Raw genomic sequence first — 25900 nt, forward strand, 5'->3', positions numbered from 1 at the left:
TGCAGGGTCTCCTGTTAGAAACAGAAGCGAGAGAAACTTGACACTGACTGTCGTCCAGTGGTTTTATACCAGAAACTCAACATTATTTTTCATTCTCATATTATCAGTTTATATCCACATAATTTGCAGTGTCTTAATTTATATAAATGTTTAGTATTTGCAATAATTTAATTGCTGCAACCAGATTGTGCTGTCTTTGGCCTTTTTATCAACAAGTGACTTTTATTGTGTTTTTTATGTTTTTAATATTTCGTAATAAAATATGAGGAACAGTTTTCTGGACTTTAATTCAGAGACAATTATTAATTTAATTACTAAAATACATCTAAATAAAATGTAATGTAGCATATAAAACAATGTATTAAAAAATCTCATGTCAAATTCAAAATAAAATGAATATATAATACAAATACTAGGAATACTTAATGCACAGACTCTACCAGCCTGAAAGATGAGTACTGTAGGATTTTGTACAGCTGCTCAACCAACTCCAGTCACTGTGAGTCTCGAGCACAATAATAAACAGCAGAATCTTCAGTCTTCAGACTGTTCATCTGCAGATACACCTGCTGTCTGCTGTTGTCTCTGGAGATGGTAAACCGGCCTTGAACTGACTGAGAGTAGAATTTCCTGTCATTATCATTTTCAATCCAGGCAACCCACTCCAGTCCTTTTCCAGGAGCCTGTCTGACCCACTTCATATGGTAGCTGCTGAATGTGAATCCAGATGTTGTACAGGTCAATCTGTGAGATTCTCCAGGCCTTTTAACCACTGGTTCAGATTCTGTCAGAGTCTGACCATCAACACCTGTCAAACCAAGAAAGATGCATGTTATGTGTTACATTGGTAGCAAAAATATGTCAAATCAAGATCAGTGAAGATGTTCACCTGCCCAGCAGATAGTTAACAGCAGCAGTCCTGTCCTATAGTCCATCATGTTAAACTGTGTGTCCACTGTTCTCTGTCATCCACTCTGCAGTCAGATAAGTAGAGATGGAAGACATCTGAGTTTTGCATTGACTCCTCACAGTGTGGAACTGGATTTGACTCAGATCTGAGTTACTGAGTAATTTTAATTACATTTTGACAGAAATATGACACCTTAACAAACGTTAATTATGTTTTACTGTTGATTTCTTCTCAAAGTGTTCGTAAGTCAAACCACTTTAAGGATATCAGGGGAATGAAAACCTCAGTAGGAATAGAAATTAAGAGTCAATAGAAATAAATTGTCCACTCAGAAATATAAACTCAAACAAAAGTTCCAGTAAACACTTTGTGACTGTCTGCAGTCAGATTATTAAAGGTTGAAGACAACTACGTTCTGCATTGACTCGTCCTCACAGGGAGGACAGAGTTTGGTCTTTAGTTTGTTGCACTTGAGAAACGAGAATGTAGGAGTTGTGACAACAGCCAAAGGATGATTCAGGCAAATCTGAATGTAAAACTTGTTTAATTTGAATTGTCTTCAAAAAGTTGAAATGTTTTTTTTTCTGTCATTTTATAATAACACAAACCAGAAACTGTCTATGAGAAACAAATAATATATGATGGCACAATTTTAAAAAAGTATTAATGTTAAGTAGAGGACTAGAACATAAAACAAGAAAATTCGATTTATGATCTGTGATGTGACTCTGTGTTATCTGTATTTGTAAGATTAAAATAACTTTTTTTGGTGCCTTAAATTCTCATGTTATTTAATTCTCTGTCCATCAGGGAGTAACTGTCCAACACATACTCACTCTCTGGGAGCATGGCTGATGGTGGCGACTGTATAGTTCAATCACAACCTTATGGAAGTTCTGACAGTTGGTTTAAAGGCACAGTTTCTAAATACTGGCTGTGTGCATTTCTCTGTGGAATGAGCTTTTTTATACTTTCACAGTATTTATACAGCACCTACCTGCTTTATAATCACACAAGACATGGAAATCTCACTTTCCACAATATGGGACCTTTAATTATTGAAATATAAGAGAAAATGTTTCACTACTGCCTTACAAAATAAAAGATGGGGATATTATTAACCAGTACATTGTGGTAGATAAGCACATACAACCATTTAAAAGAGGAAGTGACAAACCACAGCCTCAGCTGGTGCTTGCACATTGTGTTTGTTTCTCTGTATGTGTAGGTACGATGCCACACTGGTTTTAAGATCTCCTGCTGCCCCCTTTTGGTGACTGTGAAGATAAGTTGTTTGAGGTTTTTGTAAAGCTTCTTTGCTCACTTGGATGACTGTGGCTGTCGAATCCCTGGCCATTCAAACCTGCCAAAGAAACAGATGTTAAAGGACACAAGTGAGAACGAGAGAGAAATAAACAGCAGAACATTAAATGTGTGCATTCTCTGATCAGTATTGCAGCATGAAGCAACGTACAGGGCAGACAGAGTGCTGTCAGCAGTACAGACAGAGTGCTGTCAGCAGTACAGACAGTTTGTCCATCATCTTGAGACTGAAGATGTGAACTCAGATGCTGCAGAAGTAAACCCTCTGAAAGTTCTGGATTTGCATTGGCAATTTGTAAGGGGAGGGGCTTATTTGTATAATAGATTTGATATATATCAAATACATCTCCAAGATAAAAATACTTTGTGCTTTTGATTGTTAACTCTGCATATTTTGTATAACACTGTGTTAACCATTCCTGTTCGGCTCCCAGACCAAAGTCGGGAAGCACAGGGAGAGTTTCCTCCAGGCTAACTTGAGGCTAACTTCGGGGCTAACCCCCTTCACTTTATCTCCAGCAGTTGGCAAACAACTCACACGGAGGCTCCACTTTGTCCTTGAGGAGCGACAGCCTTTATTCACCGACAACTGTGACATAAACTGTACATTCACTGCTAAACTCTCTAATAACTTTTGCTAACCAGTCTCTCGCTGTTGCTGCCATTCACCGTCGCACTCGTTCACACACTCCCGCTCGCACACTCCCGCTCGCTTGCTCTCGCTCTGCCACACACGTTATCTCCCCACATGCGCACTGCTCTACCCCTTAAAGGAGCCACGCTACTCTTATAACACTACCCCACTCTGCAATTATAACAGAATACGCTCCAGCACCACAACACACATCAGCATACATATACATAAAGTCCTCACTTGTTTCAGTCCATTTGTGAGGATTCAGTATAACTAGCAGATTTCAAGTCCATTGCAAGTGGGGCGCCAGCAAAAGTGTAGCTTCTCAATGCAAATGCAAACACATAGTATGAGGGGCCGCCAGGGACATTATTCAGAATTACCTTTCACAAACACATGTGAAATGCTCTTACATACACTACTGAAACACTCTCACATAAACAACTGGAAGATTATTCGCTCGCACACACTACTGAAACGCTCTCACACATACAACTGAAACGCTCTTATACACACTACTGAAATGCTCTCACACATACAACTGAAACGCTCTTATACACACTACTGAAACGCTCTCACACATACAACTGAAACGCTCTTATACACACTACTGAAACGCTCTCACACATACAACTGAAACGCTCTTATACACACTACTGAAATGCTCTCACACATACAACTGAAACGCTCTTATACACACTACTGAAAAGCTCTCACACATACAACTGAAACGCTCTTATACACACTACTGAAAAGCTCTCACACATACAACTGAAACGCTCTTATACACACTACTGAAAAGCTCTCACACATACAACTGAAACGCTCTTATACACACTACTGAAACGCTCTCACACATACAACTGAAACGCTCTTATACACACTACTGAAACGCTCTCACACATACAACTGAAACGCTCTTATACACACTACTGAAACGCTCTCACACATACAACTGAAACGCTCTTATACACACTACTGAAACGCTCTCACACATACAACTGAAACGCTCTTATATAAATATACATTAAGATGATCAGTAGTGCGCGTGCACGAAAGCTGCATGCTGCCTGTTACGTTACTCCAGCCTTTGAGTTTGCTTTTTTAAATTTTAATATGTTAAAATTCTCAGCATCAATAATAATAATTAATGATATATATAATATTTATATATAATAACAATGTGCAGTAATTACTGTGCAATACCATTCCATATTCACTGTGCAATATATTGCCCATGTGCAACTGCTGCTGCTGCTGCTACTATTTGTGTTATCTGTTGTTTTGTGGATTCTTTGTACTCTTATTGTTCTCAAATATAAGAAAATATGCCACTTGGAGGTACAAATATGGGACTTTTATTTTGGCATTTCTCCACACTGGTACAGTAAAGATACTTGATATTAAGTATGTTTTTTATTCATCATGGGCGCATGAAACACTTTAATGTAATATATTTTATTTTAAATGTAGGTTCAATATATAGCTTACTGTTCTTAATGCCTTTATTTTGAAAACCGGAAGTGAATACGCTGTTTCTCCGCATTTGCCATAATGCTGAGAATACTTACACGTACACTCGAAATTTAAGTCCGGCTGATTTGACCACGGAGATCGGAGTACGGGCTGGCTTGACCGCAGTGGTTAGGTTGCTTGCAGGCTATTGGGCAGACATTAGTGTTGCGAACAACGTGGCTGACGATCAACACGTGAATCGCGCTGTGAATTGTGCATTTTTGTTGAACCTAAGCCCTTCCGGTTTTACTGAAACACCTTCCGTTTTCACTGAAATGCCTTCCGGTTTTACTGAAATGCCTCTCACACACTATACTGAAAACCTTCCACACATTATACTGAAACACCTCTCACACACTATACTGAAATCCTTTCACACATTATAGTGAAATATTATATATTATATATATGTATATTATATATTATATATGATATATGTATATATATACACAAAAAATATATATAAAATACATAAAATATGATATATATATATATATATATTATATTTCTCTTTTCCTCAATCATCAAGCAGCCACTGCTCTGACCCCATCCTGACTGTTATAACAAGAATTTAAAGTCACACTTCAGCAGAGGCACATAGCAGGATGTTGGGTTTGCAGAGGGAGGGATGTACCAGGATGAAGATGATGATGTGCGGGATCTCTCTTGGTAGATGATATGGACGGAGTCCAACGGCCAGCGGTTCATCATCCGGGCCACAGAGCTGTTCTCTTGGTCCAATCTCGGGCCGTCCGGTAGGTGTGGAAGACATCACAGAGACGGTCTGTAATGTCCATGTGCAGCCATGTCTCAGTGAAACACATCAGACTACTCTGCTTGGCTCCGCGTTAATGCCATTAGTCGTTCATCTTGTTGCTAGGAGACCGTACATTCACCCTAACAAGAGAGGGGAGACTTGGCTTAAATCTTCTCCATAAACCCATCCCATCTCCACCTTCCTCTCTTCCCCCGACGTTGCTTCCCTCCTCAGCATCCCCGGTGTGTTTCCTCCAGAGTTCAGCTGGTAAATCAGCCTATACATCTGAAACAGAATGTGCTGTATTTTTTTTACCCTTTATCTATCCAGATAAAAACAAAAGAACAGTTTCTGTATGATGTTTATTAGACCTATGTAATCTGAATTGGAAGGGCACATTGTCATGAGCTGTATCTTGTATATTTATTATTAGCTATGTGGTATGTGTATGCACCTTTATGTAATCGGGTGTAAAAGATAAGATATTCCTTTATTTGTCCCACAATAGGAAAATTCCAATGTTACAGCAGCAAAGTGGATATAGAAAAAAACAGAATAAAAACAATAAGAGTACAAAGATAAAAAAAACAAATAAAAACACTACGTACAAGAGAAAAAACAGTAAGAATCCACAAACAACAGATAACACAAATAGTAGCAGCAGCAGCAGTTGCACATGGGCAATATATTGCACAGTGAATATGGAATGGTATTGCACAGTAATTACTGCACATTGTTATTATATATAAATATTATATATATCATTAATTATTATTATTGATGCCAAGAATTTTAACATATTAAAATTTAAAACGGGATCAAACCAAACAAATATCTGCTTGCGTGTCCCTGTGCATGCAAAGTGTCCTCCTTTCTGATGTGAAGGAAATGGCCACCCTAGTGTCCCGGTGGAAGCGGCATTAAAACACGAAATAAAACACAAAAACTCTCTCAAACAACATCGTTAGAGAGGGCAGGACTTCAGAGAGTTACAGTGAAAAAATAAGAAAGAACAAAAAGAGAATAAAAGTTAAGAAGTTAAAAAAAGCAAACTCAAAGGCTGGAGTAACGTAACAGGCAGCATGCAGCTTTCGTGCCCGCGCACTACTGATCATCTTAATGTATATATATATATAAGAGAGTTTCAGTTGTATGTGTGAGAGCTTTTCAGTAGTGTGTGTAAGAGCGTTTCAGTTGTATGTGTGAGAGCGTTTCAGTAGTGTGTGCGAGCGAATAATCTTCCAGTTGTTTATGTGAGAGTGTTTCAGTAGTGTATGTAAGAGCATTTCACATGTGTTTGTGAGAGGTAATTCTGAATAATGTCCCTGGTGGCCCCTCATACCATAGCAGTCTGCTTGGTTAACATGCATATATTACAGTAGAGGGAAATAAGTCCTGAAAAAGGTATGAATAACTTATTCCAAACTCTAAATTAGCAATCAGCTAAATTACTAACTCTAGTCTAGTCTCGTCTAGCCGGGCGAGGTGAGTGCCTAGCAGCGGTAAACTGGGATGTTACATGACATAACATCCCGCCTCCCACCGTCATCAAGTTGATGACGTGCTGAGAGCGGGATTGCAAGCTCAACGTACACAACCCAAACATATAAGATCACAACAATAGCATGTCTTCATAAACCACCCTTGTTCGTCTTCATACAATATGTTGGGAAGTTGCAGTAAATATCAATACAATATGTTCTATATCCCTTTGTGTTGTGTCTCTCCTTCGTCTGTTAAGATAACTGAACATTTTGTGAGTCTCGAGGCATTGTCAGCCTTTATATCTCATTTGTAAATGCTTAATAAGCCATAGATAGTGCTCACTTTACATGAGCTCGCGCAAAATACTTAATTAACGAGTAGTAAGTGCTTTGTAACTGCCTCAATTCATGAATTCCTGCATTAATAACTGTTTATAAGCCATCATTAGAAAATTAATTTGTTGTGAGTTTTATAGAACATCTGCTAACATAATCATTAATACATGTCTGAATAGTGGATGTGCAAGTGCATGCAGAAATGTACAGTACAATGAAGAGTAAAACATTTATAACTGTGATTATAAACCACATAGTAATGACTATTTACAGCAGAAACATGCTTTATAAAATAGTAGTATTTACTAATCCATAACTAATGTGCTTATCAATGATGACTAAAACATTTTTAACTGTGTTTATAAACTACATACTAATGTGTATTCATGTGTTATAAATGATGATTTCATTATTTATTCATGCTTAACTAATGCTTAATAGTGTGTACTCATTATAAAGTGTTACCCAATATGATTACTGATTACCTGTAAAAATGTAATCAGTAACCTAGTCAAAGTATCACAATATTAAAGTAACGCAACTTGATTCATTTCTGTTACTTTTGGATTACCTCACCAACTATGCAAATAAAGATCAATAAGACATATTGATGCAAGTGTATTCTACAAGACAACAGAACAATGTGACTTTTGACTTTTTATTCTGATTAGTTAACTTAGTTACATGTAATCCGTTACTCCCCAAGCCTGCCTCCTACATTACATTCATGATTAACTTCAAACCTGAGCACAGCCTTTTTGTAACTGAAGCATTTATTTATTCATATATTTGCTACCTTTCTGTACTTGCTGACTGTATTTTCTGCAAACAGAAATAGGAGTCAGGATCATGTAAATAGTCTGATGCTGGTGGTTTGCAGGTTTGCATAAAATACTTGGAAAGCCTCGAGGGGAAAACAGCTGCTCAGATCTTAAACCTGTTTGACAAAATACAAACAACTAAAACCTTTAGCTGAGATGAAAACTACTGTAGTTCATTAGTTACCTTTGTCTGTGGTTGTGTCAGAAATCAAAAACATTGCTGTATGTTTGTATGTAGGATTCAAGTAAATTCACTTTGTAAATATTTAAATTGAATATGCTGTCATACTTAATAATATTTGCTGAATCAAGTTAACACAGGACTTTCGTTTGAAAGTATCAACTCTCACAATATCCAGTGTACATGAGCAGCAGGAGTATTACTCTTTAGTTCAGTCCAGAGTTCAAGTGTCAGTCAGTTAAGATCAATGAGAACATCAGATCTGAGAGTCTCCTTTTAGTATCAGAGGAGAGAGAAAGTTGACATTGACTACCCTACAAGAAACTCAACATTATTTTCACTCTCATATTCTGACTCACTTTATATTCCACATGATTTACTGACATTATTGTGTTCTAATTTGCATAAATGCTGCGTATTTGTTGTAGTTTAATTAAAGCAACCAGACTGTTGTGCTGTCTTTGGCCCTTTAATGAACAGATTTATTTTATTTTATTTTTTATTTGTTCATTGTTTTATGATACTAATTCCAGTATTCCAGTGAGGTGAGGGACTGACCCTGAAAGAGACTGAGAGTTAAGATGACAGGAAGCCAGTAGACATTTAAAGTTAATTTTCTCCTCCTCCATTAAGACTTTTATTTCTGTGTTTAATGATTTTTGTTGTTGGTTAATGATGATCTTTCTCTGGACCAATTTTCAGGGTTTTATTAAAAACAAGATAAAATGAAAAAATAATTCTTTGTCTGAATCTATCAGTCAGTAAAGATGAGTAGTATAGGATTTTGTACAGCTGCTCAACCAACTCCAGTCACTGTGAGTCTCGAGCACAATAATAAACAGCAGAATCTTCAGTCTTCAGACTGTTCATCTGCAGATACACCTGCTGTCTGCTGTTGTCTCTGGAGATGGTAAACCGGCCTTGAACTGACTGAGAGTAGTATTTGCCACTACCACTGCCACTGCTGATAGAAGCAATCCACTCCAGTCCTTTTCCAGGAGCCTGTCTGATGCAGGCCATATAGTAGCCAGCAAAGTTCAATCCAGAGGCTGTGCAGGTCAATCTGTGAGATTCTCCAGGCCTTTTAACCACTGGTTCAGATTCTGTCAGAGTCTGACCATCAACACCTGTCAAACCAAGAAAGATGCATGTTATGTGTTACATTGGTAGTAAAAATGAAAATATGTCAAATCAACATCAGTGAAGATGTTCACCTGCCCAGCAGATAGTTAACAGCAGCAGTCCTGTCCTATAGTCCATCATGTTAAACTGTGTGTCCACTGTTCTCTGTCATCCTCTCTGCAGTCAGATAAGTAGAGGTGGAAGACATCTGAGTTTTGCATTGACTCCTCCTCACAGTGTGGAACTGGATTTGACTTGGATCTCAGTTGATGTTTGGTGAAACTGCAGAATGAATGTTTACTGTACAATAGTCATTCCTCCAAGAGTCCCTCTTGCATGTTTCAGTATAATTTGTGCAACAGGTTGACAAACACATTATTTAACTTGGTTGATCCTTATTGAAGACCACATTATAGACCACAGTCTGCATCATGTGAAGACCTCAACAATAGTTTATCAATTTTACCATACACCTGTGAGTGTGAGTATTTTTAATTACATTTTAATGTAAAGAAATATCAAATAACACCCTAAGAAATGTTGTTCATTACGTTACAATGTTGAATTTCTCACAAGAAAATATTTTTCAAGTGTTCATAATTCATACTATTTTCAAGACTCAAGGGACCAAAAACCCAAGTAGCAATAAGAGTGAAGAATACATTCGAGAACATTAATTAAGCATTGAAAAGGAATAACATGTAACTTTTCAATACGTATTTGACATTAATAACCATGTTTTTCAGTCAATGCAAATAAATGATTTACATTTCTGAGGCAGACAGAATTATTTATTTTTTTAAATGCCTCCACTGTGTTTTTGATATTATTATTATTCTATACTATTTTCTTAATTCTTATCATGTCTGTTTCTGTCTTCACTGTAACAGTGAACTGGTGTTGAAATCATTAGTGGTCTGAGGGCTCCTCCTCTGGTGGCTTCATGTTACAAGTGTTCAGGCACTGAGGGGTTTTTGTTCAGGTCTACTGATGGTTTGTGTTATTGTGTCCCTCTCTGGCACAGTAATACACAGCAGAGTCTTCAGGCTGCACATTCTGTCCGTTTAGAGTCACTGTGTTACTGGAAGAGTCTAAGTCAATACTGAACTTGTTCTTCAGTGAATCTTTGTAATATGAATCTCCAGTATATTTCATTCCAATCCACTCCAGTCCTTTCCCTGCAGGCTGTCTGATCCAAGCTGTGCGATATGTGCCCAGAGAATAAGAGACCTGACAGGTGATGGTCAGACGTTGACCTGGCTGCACAGTCACAGAGGCTGGCTGTGTCAACTGTTCACACTTTACACCTGTGGAGGAAAACATGTTGAATATTGAATCAGTGTGATAACAGTGAACAGTCAGTGTGCTGTGATCATACTGTCAGTGTCTCTGCCTCAGTGAGACTCACAGGATCCAGCAGCCAGCAGCAGCAGCAGAGCTACAGAGAACATGGTTGGTATTGAAGGTGATCTGATGGGAGCTTCTCTTCTTCTGCTGCAACTGACAGCATGATATCAAGTCTTTATAGCAGACTGTGAGGAAGTTCACTTTGCATAGAGAAGGACACTGACAGCCTATAAAACAAGGATCAACTGTCCTGTCCAAGTATTCATAGCTACTATACACATATACTGAAGCACACCCATACATAAAAAAGCCTACTTACGCACACATATTAATACATTCTGATTCTGATAATCTTTTGTATTATATTTAAATCAAATGAAAATGTAAAGACATGAGACGTGAAGAGCGAATATGGACTTAAATGTTACCACTTAGATGATTGGTTCAACAAAGTTGATGAATTTGCTGTAAAAATAACTTTTAACACTCATGAAGTTAGTGGAGGTTAATATATAGAAAATTGAATATGGAATGATGCAAAGCTTTTTTAAAGGATGTTGTTAAAATAATATTATAATGTTGTAATTAATTAGGGTTGTCTACTTTTAAATGCAGGTGCACACGCTGAAAATTATTTTTTAATTTAATAAATGTATTTCAGTGATAATCAGTCATTCAGTGGTAAACTGTTGTCAAAGGGCTGACATGCTTCAATGCTTCTCACACAGGGATCAGTGTTGTTCAGTGTTTGTGCAGCGTTGCAGTCTGGTGAGTCACTGTGGCTCTCGTGCACAATAATAAACTGCAGAGTCTTCTTGTTTCAGACTCCTCACCTCTAAGGACACAAGGTTTTTGGAGGTGTCTTTGGTGATGGAAAACTGGCCTTGGAGACTTTGGGCAAATATTGTGCCAGTTCCGCTATCAATGCGTCCGATCCATTCCAGTCCTTTCCCTGGTTTCTGACGAATCCAGTGCAGCCAAGCCAGAATGAGTCCTTCCACTTTACAGGACAGAGTGACTGGTTCTCAGCTCTGCTGACCACTGGCTCTGAGGAGGTGAGGGACTGACCCTGAGCAGCTGAAAGAGACACAGAGTTTAGATGACGGGGAGCCAGCAGACATCCAAAGCTCATTTTCTCCTCAGCTGGACACCGACTTCACTCACCTGAAATGAGAGCCAAGAGGAAGAGACTTTGTACAGCTGTCATGGTGGGAACTTGGCTGAGTCTGCAACTGCAAAGGTTATTATGAAGGATATTTATTGTGCAGGCAGAATGGGTGGAGATTGTGTATCAGTGTGTGAATTTGCATTTTACCAGTCAGACATTTTGGAGTTACAGTGTTGATGCATAAAGACTAAATCTGTGAGAGAAGGAGGAGTGCTGGACTCTGAGAGAGAGAGAGAGAGTTAAAGTGAGTTAAAAACAGACAGAAACACCAACAATAAAGATGTTGTTCAGTCTTTCTCCTTTTCTCAGTGTCTTCACTTCAGTGTGACCTCCAAACTAAATGAACACATGAAGCTGCAGTCACTGCTGATCCAGCACTTCAAATGTTCTAATAGTGTTGTGGTGAAGCGAGCTCACAAAGGGTGTGAGTATAAAACTCTAGTTCAGTCCAGGGTTTGAGTGTCAGTCAGTTGAGATCAGTGAGATAAGCAGATATGAGAGTCTCCTTGTAGTGACAGAGGAGAGAGAAACTTGACACTGACTGCCATCTAGTGTTTTTATAACGGGAACTGCAACATTATTTTTCACTCATAATTGTGACTTAACCAAATCATATAAACATTAACCTTAAATCCCACTGATCCAAGAGGTAAAATTGTCGTCATATAACAAGCTTTATTCTATCATTCCAATTTTTCATGATTTTGTCAATCAATTTTTATTTATTGACTTTCTATTATTCATTGTATGTATTTATGTTATTTGATGTTATTTTTAATAAACTTAATTTGTGCCATGGGTTCTGATTTAAAGTATCACTTTAGTAATACCCAATATGCCAGTTAACTGTAGCTTTCCCAAAATAATAATTATCTGTTTCTTTTCAGATGACATTAACTGCATAACTAATGTTTTCAAAAGAAAGTTAACATTTTTCTGGCTTTCTCTTAGAGTGGTTTATTATTGGCTCCCAGGGACCCCAGTCAGTACTCCTGATATGTTCAAATGACGGTTAATATGCCTGAAATGCTTACATGTAATATTTATTTTCTTCATTTCTGGACAATGATTTCAACCGATTGTTGTGCTGCACTTGGATATTTTGTGAGGAACTGATCATTAAAACATTTTTTATTTTTTTATGATTTATGTTGGTGGTGAATAATCATCTTTCAGTTCCAGAAAAAAGCACTAGTACAGGAGGTTTTTGTACAACGTTGCTCCTTCCTGTGTCACTGTGGCTGTCGAGCACAATAATAAACAGCAGAATCTTCAGTCTTCAGACTGTTCATCTGCAGATACACCTGCTGTCTGCTGTTGTCTCTGGAGATGGTAAACCGGCCTTGAACTGACTGAGAGTAGTATTTGTCGCTACCACTAGGGTTACTAATATAAGCGATCCACTCCAGTCCTTTCCAGGAGCCTGTCTGATCCAGCTCATCTTGTAGCTGCTGAATGTGAATCCAGAGGCTGTACAGGTCAATTTGTGAGATTCTCCAGGCCTTTTAACCACTGGTTCAGATTCTGTCAGAGTCTGACCATCAACACCTGTTAAACCAATAAAGATATGCATGTCATATGTTACATTGGCAGCAAAAATGAAAATATGTCAAATCAAGATCAGTGAAGATGTTCACCTGCCCAGCAGATAGTTAACAGCAGCAGTCCTGTCCTATAGTCCATCATGTTAAACTGTGTGTCCACTGTTCTCTGTCATCCTCTCTGCAGTCAGATAAGTAGAGGTGGAAGACAGCTGAGATTTGCATTGACTCCTCCTCACAGTGTGGAACTGGATTTGACTTGGATCTCAGTTGATGTTTGGTGAAACTGCAGAATGAATGTTTACTGTACATTAGTCATTCCTCCAAGAGTCCCTCTTGCATGTTTCAGTATAATTTGTGCAACAGGTTGACAAACACATTATTTAAGTTGGTTGATCCTTATTAAAGACCACATTATAGACCACAGTCTGCATCATGTGAAGACCTCGACAATAGTTTATCAGTTTTACCATACACCTAAAGTGAGTATTTTTAATTACATATTAATGTAAAGAAATATCGAATAACACCTAATAAATGTTGTTCATTACGTTACAATGTTGAATTTCTCACAAGAAAATATTTTTCAAATGTTCATATATCATACTATTTTCAAGACTTAAGGGACCAAAAACCCAAGTAGCAATAAGAGTGAAGATACATTCGAGAATATTAATTAAGCATAGAACAGGAATAACATGTAACTCTTCAATACGTGGATGCCATTAATAACCATGTTTTTCAGTCAATGCAAATAAATTCCATGATTTACATTTGTAAGGCAGACAGAGAAAAAATATTTTGTAAAATGCCTCCACTGTATGTTTGATAGTATTATTATTATTATTATTATTATTATTATTATTATATATTATAATTAATTTTTCTTCATTCTTATCATGTCTGTTTCTGTCTTCACTGTAACAGTGAACTGGTGTTGAAATCATTAGTGGTCTGAGGGCTCCTCCTCTGGTGGCTTCATGTTACAAGTGTTCAGGCACTGAGGGGTTTTTGTTCAGGTCTACTGATGGTTTGTGTTATTGTGTCTCTCTAGCACAGTAATACACAGCAGAGTCTTCAGGCAGCACATTCTGTCCGTTTAGAGTCACTGTGTTACTGGAAGAGTCTAAGTTGATACTGAACTTGTTCTTCAGTAAATCTGTCCCTGCATTTAAAGCAGTGAAACAACTTTTAACTCTGCTTTCACAGCATCAGCTACTTTTTAAACAGGTTTTAATGGTTAAACATTCACACTGAACTATTTTGCACTCGTAAATTGTTTTAGTTTTGTTTGGTTACTCATTCTATGTCCTTATTAGTTTTAATTCAATATAATCATATATAGGTTACGAATAAATGTGATATACAGTCCATCGAGAACATCACACATATATTCAGCCAGTTACACCTCTGTTTATTAGACTACAAATAGATAAAAAGACAAGAGTATTTAATCTACTGATTGGAGTAAATGATATCAACATTTATTTATATCATGTCCACTTAAGGTGCTTTGCTGACTGATATTGTCGATGCAGATTGAAAACACTAATCCCTGCCTGGAAATCAGCTCAGCTTCATGTTGCAGAGTTGAATGTGTCTTTTAATAGTTTATATTGTATTGAGTATTATTGTTTATTTCTTCTGTGTTGTTATACTGAATGTAAATGATTTATCTGAATTCAGTTGCTCAGTATTGACTTCTAATTATATGACCCACCTTAAAATGAGCCTGTATTCATGAACAGAATTTTGACTCTTCACATTTTCCATTTTGGTTTGAATGGTTGTATTTATACACATACTCAGCTTTAACACTGAGTTGCTGTTTGTTCATTCATGGAGATTTAAGTCAAACACAGCAGTAGTGCATATATTGATATCTCTAAAATATTATTACAGTAGAACCTGGACAGAGGAATTTTGGTAATGAAAAATAAAACATATGTAAATTACAGTCAGAAAGGCAGGACAAGTGATGCTGAAACAACGAGTGCTCAGAGTGACGGTAAATAGAGGAAGTAGTTTTTGTACGACTTTGCTGTTATTGTCTCTCACTGTGTCTTTCTGGCACAGTAATACACAGCAGAGTCTTCAAGCTGCACATTCTGTCCGTTTAGAGTCACTGTGTTACTGGAAGAGTCTAAGTCGATACTGAACTTGTTCTTCAGTGAATCTTTGTAGTATGAAGCTGAAGTATCTCTCATTCCAATCCACTCCAGTCCTTTTCCCTGCAGGCTGTCTGATCCAAGCTGTGTAGTAGCCCAGAGAATAAGAGACCTGACAGGTGATGGTCAGACGTTGACCTGGCTGCACAGTCACAGAGGCTGGCTGTGTCAACTGTTCACACTTCACACCTGTTAAAAAAGAAAATGTTTTGTAACAAATGATCAAGTTATACTGCAAAAGAAGAACTGTTGACTTTGACAAATCCAGAGAGACTCACATCCAGCTGCCAACAGCAGCAGCAGAGTTACAGAGAACATGGTTTATGTTGAAACTGACGTGCTGTGAACTCCACTGACAGCCTGATGGGAAGTTTTTATAGCTGAGTAACAAGGAAGGTCACTGAGTTTGCATAGAATCAAACATATGAAGCATCAATGTTGGTCTAACTGGAGCCAATAGAAGAGTCTGTTGACTGTTATTATATCTGCAGAGTGAAAACATGCCTGGAAATCACCTCTGCTTTACATATGGTATTTTAATTTCATTTAACATTTTGAAAATGTCTCTTTGCTTTTACTGTAAACTATTACTGTCTAAATCTAAACAAGTCAATATTGAAACATTTTGTAATTTTTTGTACACTTGCAAACAATGATAAGGATCTTTATTAGTGCTAATTTTAACATTAATAATGATGCAGAACATATACATTAATGTAAGAACGATGATGTGCACCCATGGAAACAAAAAGAACAATCACCAATAATGTTGTTTTCTATACGACATGTTTATCATGTTTTTTTGTTTCCCTGAGATCATTTATTTACTGTCAGCACCCCCTACCAGGGTTGGGGGTTACTTTAAAAATGTAATCCAATATAATTACTGATTACCTGTAAAAATGTAGTCAGTAACCTAGCCCAATTATCACAATATTAAAGTTATGTAACTTGACTACTTGACTTGACTAACTTTGGATTACCTTACCAACTATACAAATAAAGACAAGAGAAAAACAATCAAAATCACAATCAACAAAACCAATAAGAAGTATTGATGCAAGTGTATTCTACAAGACAACAAAACAACGTGACTTTTGAAAAGAAGATGGAAACCCCCAAGCCTGCATCCTACATTACAGTCATGATTACTTAAAAACCTGAGCACAGCCTTTTTGTAACTGCAGCATTTATTTATTCATATATTTGCTCACTTTCTGTACTTGCTGACTGTATTTGCTGCAAACAGAAATAGCAGCAGCCAGGATCATGTAAATAGTCTGATGCTGGTGGTTTTCAGGTTTGCATAAAATACTTGGAAAGCCTCGAGGGGAATACAGCTGCTCAGGAACTGAAACCTGTGTGACAAAATGCAAAAAACTAAATTATTTAGCTTCGATGAAAACTAAGGTAGTTCATAAGTAACATGTTGAAGGCTAATTATTAACACATTTACCTTCATCTGTGTGTGGTTGTGTCAGAAATAAGTCCTCATCAAATTTTCGTGTTCTGGGTTTACTATTATTGTTTAATATATTATTGTTATTATTGTATTTATTTTGTATTTATTTATTAGTGACCAGGAAAAGCTAAATAACTACATTATATTTCATGTTTTATTGTATCAAATTATTTCTAATGAAATATGACTTTAAATCCATTCAGACATCAGTGGTCATAAAATATGTGTGTGTTGTATCATTTGAATTACTGGACCTGAGGACATTAATCCTGTGAGACAGTGCAGGGTCTATCAGCCCACTGAGGATGAGAAAAGAGAGTTTTTGCTTAAAAATCCCAGAAAATGTTTGTTACTGCAGGATTAGTTGTTCATCCATCTTCAATCAGTCTCACAAGCACAAGAACACACAGCAGCTCCTTCAGGCTTCCTGCTGTTCATCTTCAGGTCTTTACCAGATCTGAGTGTCTCCTTTTAGTATCAGAGGAGAGAGAAAGTTGCCCTCTTGTGATTTTAAGAAACTCAACATTATTTTCACTCTCATATTCTGACTCACTTTATGTTCCACGTGATTTACTGACATTATTGAGTCTTGATTTGCTGTTGTTGTCCGTAATATCAACAAGTGATGTATTGTGTATTTTGGATGCGTTTAATATTCAGTAATTAAATATAAGTAACACTTTTCTGGACTTTGTATAATGCAGGGACAATTGTCAATTCATATAATAAAAATATATATGTAATGTAAAACACTGAATATAAAAATTATCAACATATAATATTAATACAAAAGTACTTCAAGATGAGTACTATAGGATTTTGTATAGCTGCTCAACCAACTCTAGTCACTGTCAGTCTCGAGCACAATAATAAACAGCAGAATCTTCAGTCTTCAGACTGTTCATCTGCAGATACACATGCTGTCTGCTGTTGTCTTTGGAGATGGTAAACCGGCCTTGAACTGACTGAGAGTAGCGTTTCTGTCATTATCATATTCAACCCAGGCAAGGAGGAGCCTGTCTGACCCAGTTCATATGGTAGCTGCTGAATGTGAATCCAGAGGCTGTACAGGTCAATCTGTGAGATTCTCCAGGCCTTTTAACCACTGGTTCAGATTCTGTCAGAGTCTGACCATCAACACCTGTCAAGACAAAAACAAATATAAAGTGGTCAGTTGCTTTAAGCTGGAAGCATTTTGAAAACAACTTCAAATCAACATTAGTGAAGATGTTCACCTGCCCAGCAGATAGTTAACAGCAGCAGTCCTGTCCTATAGTCCATCATGTTAAACTGTGTGTCCACTGTTCTCTGTCATCCTCTATGCAGTCAGATAAGTAGAGTTGAGTTTTGCATTGACTCCTCCTCACAGGGAGTTACTTTTTTGTAATTGATCCTCACTTGTGGAACTGAGCCACGTAATGTGCTCAACCTCTCATCAAAACTTAGCTTGGGTCCAGTGTTTAACATTTTGGAGAATCTATTGGCAGAAATGGAATATAATATTCATGGGTGTGTTTTCATTAGTGTATATTCCTTCCCTTAGATTCAAATAAATCCCACGCTTTGGTCCTTTAAGTTGATATTTGTGTCATGATAAAAGAACATCATTTCATGCATTTGAATAAATAGTGGTGAACTACAGCTAAATGAACACATGAAGATGCAGTCACTGCTGATCCAGCACTTCAAATGTTCTATTAGTGTTGTGGTGAAGCGAGCTCACAAGGGTGTGAGTCTAAAACTCTAGTTCAGTCCAGGGTTTGAGTGTCAGTCAGTTGAGATCAGTGAGATAAGCAGATATGAGAGTCTCCTTATAGTGACAGAGGAGAGAGAAACTTGACACTGACTGCCATCTAGTGTTTTTATAACGGAACTGCAACATTATTTTTCACTCTCATGCCAAAGTACGTAAACATTAATGTGGCTGAAATATGTTCATATAGTATTTTTTTTGTTTGTTATTCATTTATGTGTTCATAATCTTTCTTTAATTAATTTATTTTATTTCGTTCAGTGATTTCAGCTGATTGCTGTTCTGTCATTGGCAGTTTTGTGACTGCATGGCTTCCCATGAAATTTCACAAAAGACACTTCATGACCTTGTCTCCAGTAAAACTTCTGATCACCGTCTGTCCCTCATTCCACTTTCCGACCACTCCAATCTTCAAATCTTGGCCATTTATCCATCCATGCAGTTTTAATTAATTCATTTTACTCATTTCTATTTTTAACTTTTCATTTTACTCATTTTTATTTTTTGTTTGTGTGTTAAAAAACTTTGTAACTGTAAAGTGCTTTATAAATAACACTTTACTTACTTATATCTACTTTGTTTGTGTGTAACTGTATATCTTCCTTGTTAATATGATTTAGTCCTAAACTATGTTCTATTTAATTTTTTAATAATTTCATTCAATTGCTTTTAATTGTGCAATCCTGTATTTTACAATAACAATTAAATTAAACCTTGAAACTATTACAGTTAAGATCAGTGATACTGAAGAAAGTGAATGTTCTCAGTGGTTGTAAATAGAGAAAGTAGTTTTTGTATGACTCTCCTGTTATTGTCTCTCATTGTGTCTCTCTGACACTGCTGTGTCCTCGGTCTTCATCTGTAGAGAGTTTACTGCTGGAGTCATCTCTGGTGATGGTGAATCTACCCCAGACCGAATGGGAGTAATAGGGTGTCACAAACCGGGCCATAAGGTCATGACAAAAGGAGGGAGACTCACACAACAAAGCCAATTAACTAATTATTTATTAAGGAAAAGAATTAACCTAAACTAACAGTAGTATGAGAAATCAGTGGGATCAGTGTTGTAAGTGATTGCATGAGATGAGAACTGATGAGTGCTGTGTTGTATTAAGATGCAGCAACACAATCAAACCGTCAAACCCCAAAACCAAATGATTGTCTCAGGGAGGAGAAAGAGCCAGTACTGAGCTCCCAAAGGATACCTCTTTTTCATCAACTCCCCTGCAGCATATAGGCGATGCCTAAACCCAGAGACATAGTCAATAAGATTGGTGGGCGGATCTGACTCCTTTAACCCATCCTTTAATACAGACAGTGGACCCCTAATGGTGTGGCCGAACACTAGATCATTTGGGCTAAACCCTGTACTTTCCTGCACTTCCCATGCAGCTAAAGGCAGCCATGGTAGCCCCTCCTCCCAGTCCCCATTCATCTCTGTACAACATGCACGCAACAGTGTTTGGTGAAAATGCTCCAAAGCACCCTGACTTTGACAGTTTTAACACATGGGCCGTAAGGTGTGAAGACAAGTTAGATCCCTGGTCACTCTGAATGACTCTGGGTATGCCAAACACAAATATAAATTGTGTCAGTGCTCTAACCACAGACCTTACAGTAATTGTCCGCAAAGGATAAGCTGCTGGATATCTAGTGCTTTGACACATAACTGTAAGCAAATACTGGCCTCCAGACCACGCACAGGGCAGTAGCCCCACACAATCAGTGATCAAGTACTCAAATGGTTGACTGATAGCTAGAATCGGCTGCAACGGAGCGGGTTTAATGACCTGATGGGGCTTACCAGTTACCTGACAAGTACAACAGTTTTTTTTTTTGTATTTTATTGCCTTTTTTATTGATAGTGACAGCTGGAGATAGACAGGAAAGGGGGGCAGAGAGAGGGGATGACACGCAGCAAAGGGCCACAGGTCGGATTCGATCCCTGGGCCGCTGCAGCAAGGACTCAGCCTTGGTACCTGGGACGCCAGCTCTACCAACTGAGCGAACTGGGCGCCCCAGTACGACAGTTTTTAATATGTACAGAAACATCCTTTTTTAGTTATGGCCAAAAAAAGGCGCAAAATCCTGTCATGTGTTTTCCGGATGCCTAAGTGCCCTGACCCATCATGATCAAGCCCTAACACATGACTGCGATATTTGAATAGACTTGAAAAATGGGATCCCCAACAAAATCCTCACCATGGGGCACCAAAACACCATCCTGAAGCAAGTAGCCACTGGCAACATTTTCCACCTCATCAGCTGACAGTATAGACTCAAACACGTACCTTAGCATCACTACCAACATGTTTTACAAACCCATCTCTAACAGCAGAAAGGACTCATCAAGAACACGAGCCATGCAAGAATCTGCATTCCCACCTTGTCGCACGCCCACATTCACAGAACCAGGAACGCTTGCAGCCAGTGCAGCAAGTTTTACATGAACACCTCCAGCATGCTGCTTCTTAGCCCTGAGCATCGGGCAGTCTGCCTTCCATGGGTCGGCCTCACGGCAGTAATTGCACACATTGTCCCCTTTTTCAGGTGCTCCACGGGACCCTTTACCTGAAAAGACTCCAAGTCAACCAGGCAACCTATCACCACCATCTTTTCCTACCACAGGCTCCTGCAAAGGCTCACTAGGTCGATGTTTATGAATGAGTACATACTCATCAGCCAATGCTGCAGCCTCAGCAACAGTTGTAACCTTGCGTTCATTAATGTAGGTGGCAACTCGACTGGGCAGAGAGTTTTTAAACTGCTCTAAGAGGACCAAGTTACACAAACTCTCAAAATGATCAACATCAGAAGCCATACACCAACGATTGAAATGATTAGTCAGCTCCCTTGAAAACTCCATATGAGACTGACTAACCCTTTTTTCCCACATCCTGAATCTCTGACGATATGCTTCTGGAACTCATACGCCTTCAGTACAGCAGCCTTGACTGATAAGTTAGATTATTGCTACTTAACGATGCATAGGCCTCCTGTGCTTTTCCTGACAACACACACTGCAACCACAAAACCTGTTTTGAGTCTGACCAAGTTCTTGCTTCTGCAATCCACTCAAACAGAGAGAAAAACACATCTGGATCTTGCTCATTAAATTTAGGCAAGAGATGCAAATTACTAACAACATCTGGAGACCCTGACCGCAAAGAGGAACTTTCTTTCCGTCGCAACACATCCCCAGAAAGCTTACCATCTCTGACTAGTCCCAACTTAGCAGTTTGCCAGACTATCTTTACCTGCTCTGTCGCCGCACACCACACAGAAAATAACAAACCAAAAAAAGAAAACAAGCCCAAATGGACCATGTAGCTATACCTGACCAGGGAAACTCCTCAAAAGCCAAAACATACCACACTAGAGGACCAAACAATCACTTCTGTTAGCTCCTACCTGCGTACTCATTTCAACAGCTGCTGAATGCAGGACCAACTCCCCCTGACTGAAACAACAATCATATCAACCAAATCTTATCCAAAAATGCATCTCCCCAAACAAAGGATGTGCTCTGTGTTGTTATACTGATATCTGAATTCTGTTGCTCAGTATTAACTTCTAATTATATGAGCCATCTTAAAATGAGCCTGTATTCATGAACAGAATTTTGACTCTTCACATTTTCCGTTTTGGTTTGAACGGTTTTACTTATACACATACTCAGCTTTGACACTGAGTTGCTGTTTGTTCATTCATGGAGATTGAAAGTCAAACACAGCAGTAGTGCATATATTAATATCTTTAAAATAATATTATTTCAGTGGAACCTGGACAGAGGAATTTTGGTAATGAAAAATAAAGTTTATGTTAATTACAGTCAGAAAGGCAGGACAAGTGATGCTGAAACAACGAGTGCTCAGAGTGACGGTAAATAGAGGAAGTAGTTTTTGTACGACTCTGCTGTTATTGTCTCTCACTGTGTGTAGTGGGCACAGTAATACACAGCAGAGTCTTCAGGCTGCACATTCTGTCCGTTTAGAGTCACTGTGTTAATGGAAGAGTCTAAGGTGATACTTCAGTGAATCTTTGTAATATGTTGTGTATCCAACAGCTTCCATTCCAATCCACTCCAGTCCTTTCCCTGCAGGCTGTCTGATCCAAGCTGTGTAAGAGACCTGACAGGTGATGGTCAGACGTTGACCTGGCTGCACAGTCACAGAGGCTGGCTGTGTCAACTGTTCACACTTCACACCTGTTAAAAAAGAAAATGTTTTGTAACAAATGATCAAGTTATACTGCAAAAGAAGAACTGCTGACTTTGACAAATCCAGAGAGACTCACATCCAGCTGCCAACAGCAGCAGCAGAGCTACAGAGAACATGGTTTATGTTGAAACTGACGTGCTGTGAACTCCACTGACAGCCTGATGGGAAGTTTTTTATAGCTGAGTAACAAGGAAGGTCACTGAGTTTGCATAGAATCAAACATATGAAGCATCAATGTTGGTCTAACTGGAGCCAATAGAAAGGTCTACTTTCATTACACACTAAACTAACATTTTGAAAATGAAAATGTACAGTTACAGAAATGAAATAAGTCTTAACTTTTCATTAACTGTTAACCATTGGTAATACATGTATTTTACAACAATTTAAAATAAAACATTTAAGGATCATTATGACTATTCTTAAGATGAATATTAACATGAATTGTGGATAATGGAAAACATATTCATTAAACAATAACAATGATGATTTGCAGCCATGGAGACAAGAGGATCAACCAGAATGTTGCTTTCTATGAGACATGTTTACAGTGTGTTTAACATGCTTTCAAATGATCAAAATACACTTGAAATGTGATGTGAGTATTTTCCCTGAGAGAATTTATTTACTCTCAGCACCACATCCATGAATGACTTCAAACATAAGCACAACTTCTTTTGTAATTGTAATAATTATTTATTTTTTATTTGCTCACTTACTCTACTTACTAACTGTATTTACTGCAAATATATAAATACAGTGACAGCAAGGATCATGTGAATAGTATGAAAATTTCAGTCTGATGCAGGTTTGCATAAAAGACTTCAATGTTTTCAGTGTTTGCAGATGTTTGAAGACATGTCTGTGTGTTGTATCATTTTGAATTCATGGACCTGAGGACATTATTGTTTGTGAGCCCAGGGAGGATGAGAAAAGAGTTATTGCTCAAAAATCCTAGAGAATGTTTCCTACTGCAGGATTAGTTGTTAATCCATCTTCAATCATATATTTATAATATAAATACTAAATAAAATACTTGTTTGAACTCCATCAGACTGAAAGATGAGTACTGTAGGATTTTGTACAGCTGCTCTGTCATTGGCTGTTTTGTGACTGCATGGCTTCCCATAAAATTAGACAAAAGACATTTCATGACCTTGTCTCCAGTTAAACTTCTGATCACCATCTGTCCTTCATTCCATTTTCCGACAACTCCAATCTTCAAATCTTGGCCCTTTATCCATCCCCCGTTCCAACTGCAAAACAAAAGATGACTGCTCTCTGCTGTTTTAGCTCCAGCCCTCTGGAATCATCTTCCCCAATCACTGAAATTAATCGTTGGACTGTTTTAAGTAGCTTCTAGAAACCAATCTCTATGGACAAGGCCATTTATAGATCTCCTGCCCTGTCTTTGTTTTTGTGTGTTTTTTAGTTTGGTCTCTCTGTTATTGTGCTTACTTTATTTTACCTTTCATTTGACCCATTTATATTAATTGTTTGTGTGTGTAACTGTATATCTTCCTTGTAAATATAATTTAGTCTTAAACTATATTCTATTTTATTTTATTTTTTTATTTTATTTTAATTAAAAAAATAATTAGTCAAACCTTAAATCTATAACAATGAAGATATGTGATACTGAAGAAAGTGAATGTTCTCAGTGGTTGTAAATAGAGGAAGTAGTTTTTGTATGACTCACAGTAATACACTGCTGTGTCCTCCGTCTTCAGACTGTTCATCTGTAGATAGAGTTTACTGCTGGAGTCATCTCTGGAGATGGTGAATCTACCCTGGACTGACTGGGAGTAAGAGATCGGAGAACTAGATGTGCTTATATAAGCAATCCACTCCAGTCCTTTTCCTGAAGCCTGTCTGATCCAGGCCATACGGTAGCTGCTGAATGTGAATCCAGAGGCTGTACAGGTCAATCTGTGAGATTCTCCAGGCCTTTTAACCACTGGTTCAGATTCTGTCAGAGTCTGACCATCAACACCTGTCAAACCAAGAAAGATATTCATGTCATGTGTTACATTGGCAGCACAAATGAAAAATATATGAAATAAAGATCAGATATGATCTTCACCTGCCCAGCAGATAGTTAACAGCAGCAGTCCTGTCCTATAGTCCATCATGTTAAACTGTGTGTCCACTATTCTCTGTCATCCTCTCTGCAGTCAGATAAGTAGAGGTGGAAGACATCTGAGTTTTGCATTGACTCCTCCTCACAGGGAGGAGAGAGCTGGACTGGATATATGAAACTGGGGAATTAATGTCCAAGAGCCAACCCTCCAAGGTTTGATTGGCTGGCATGTTTTAATTTATGTAAATCTGTATTTTGTTATTTTCAGTCAAAACACAACCATATTAATCTTAACAAGTTAAAGTATAAATTATCTTGTTATGAAGGTTCTGTTTCTCACACTTAGAGCATAATGGGCAGCACATGAGAACATTTATAATAATACATTAATTCAGTTTTATTGTGATCACCAGCATCCGCTATATATATTTAACGCTTTTTTTAGATATGTTTTGGATTGTGGAAATGTTACCATTGTAACTATGTTCTGTCAAGCTTTCTGTCTGATGAAATGTTTTCAGCTCGTTCCTCTTTTCAAGCTAAATTCATTTAATTTATGGTTTCTACTTGTGAATATGACATTGGCATTTTAATAGGATTTAACACTTGAAGGAACTCTGTCTATTACTGTGAGTGATATAACATCATAAAGATTTGTTTACAGTATAGAAATATAATGTGGATGTATGAAAGTTCTTTTGTAGGTGGTGACAAACAAATGTTATTGAGATCACATTGCTGTGGTTTTTGTGCAGCTGCTCCACTGTCTTCAGTCACTGTGTCTCTTCGAGCACAGAAGTAAACAGCAGAATCTTCTGCTGTCAGGCTGTTGACCTCGAGGTACTGAGTGCTGCTGGGTACATCTTCAGTCATGATGAAACGACTCTGAAAGGAGCTGCCGTAGATAGCAGAGTTTGAACCTGCATTCATCCTCCCAATCCACTCCAGAGCTTTCCCTGGCCTCTGTCTTATCCAGTGAATATAGTAGCTTGTCATGCTATAACCAGATGTGATACATGACATCTTCACTATCTCTCCAGGTCTTTTCACCTCAGAGGGAGTCTGGTACGTATCATTT

General features: G+C 37.9%; 1 pseudogene and 5 gene segments (V, D, J or C); all 6 read right to left on the bottom strand.

Annotated features, from left to right (window-relative positions):
* Positions 1–171: 171 nt before the first annotated feature.
* LOC127360224 (immunoglobulin heavy variable 3-30-3-like) lies at positions 172–972 on the bottom strand. The segment is given in 2 exon segments: positions 172–808; positions 890–972. Coding segments are annotated over 2 exon segments (363 nt in total).
* Positions 973–8693: 7721 nt separating this feature from the next.
* LOC127360221 (Ig heavy chain V region 914-like) lies at positions 8694–9377 on the bottom strand. The segment is given in 2 exon segments: positions 8694–9088; positions 9176–9377. Coding segments are annotated over 2 exon segments (366 nt in total).
* Positions 9378–10052: 675 nt separating this feature from the next.
* Positions 10053–10594, bottom strand: LOC127360217 (Ig heavy chain V region 5A-like). The segment is given in 2 exon segments: positions 10053–10390; positions 10492–10594. Coding segments are annotated over 2 exon segments (366 nt in total).
* Positions 10595–11203: 609 nt separating this feature from the next.
* On the bottom strand, positions 11204–18080 carry LOC127360236 (Ig heavy chain V region 914-like). The segment is given in 3 exon segments: positions 11204–11389; positions 17786–17910; positions 18005–18080. Coding segments are annotated over 3 exon segments (360 nt in total).
* On the bottom strand, positions 15120–15816 carry LOC127360229 (immunoglobulin heavy variable 4-38-2-like; annotated as a pseudogene).
* A 6259-nt stretch (positions 18081–24339) lies between the features above and the next one.
* LOC127360237 (immunoglobulin heavy variable 3-11-like) lies at positions 24340–24930 on the bottom strand. The segment is given in 3 exon segments: positions 24340–24356; positions 24442–24735; positions 24826–24930. Coding segments are annotated over 3 exon segments (360 nt in total).
* Between the last annotated feature and the right edge of the window lie 970 nt (positions 24931–25900).

The sequence above is a fragment of the Dicentrarchus labrax genome, unplaced genomic scaffold, assembly GCF_905237075.1.
Source record: "Dicentrarchus labrax unplaced genomic scaffold, dlabrax2021, whole genome shotgun sequence".
Taxonomy (NCBI): domain Eukaryota; kingdom Metazoa; phylum Chordata; class Actinopteri; family Moronidae; genus Dicentrarchus; species Dicentrarchus labrax.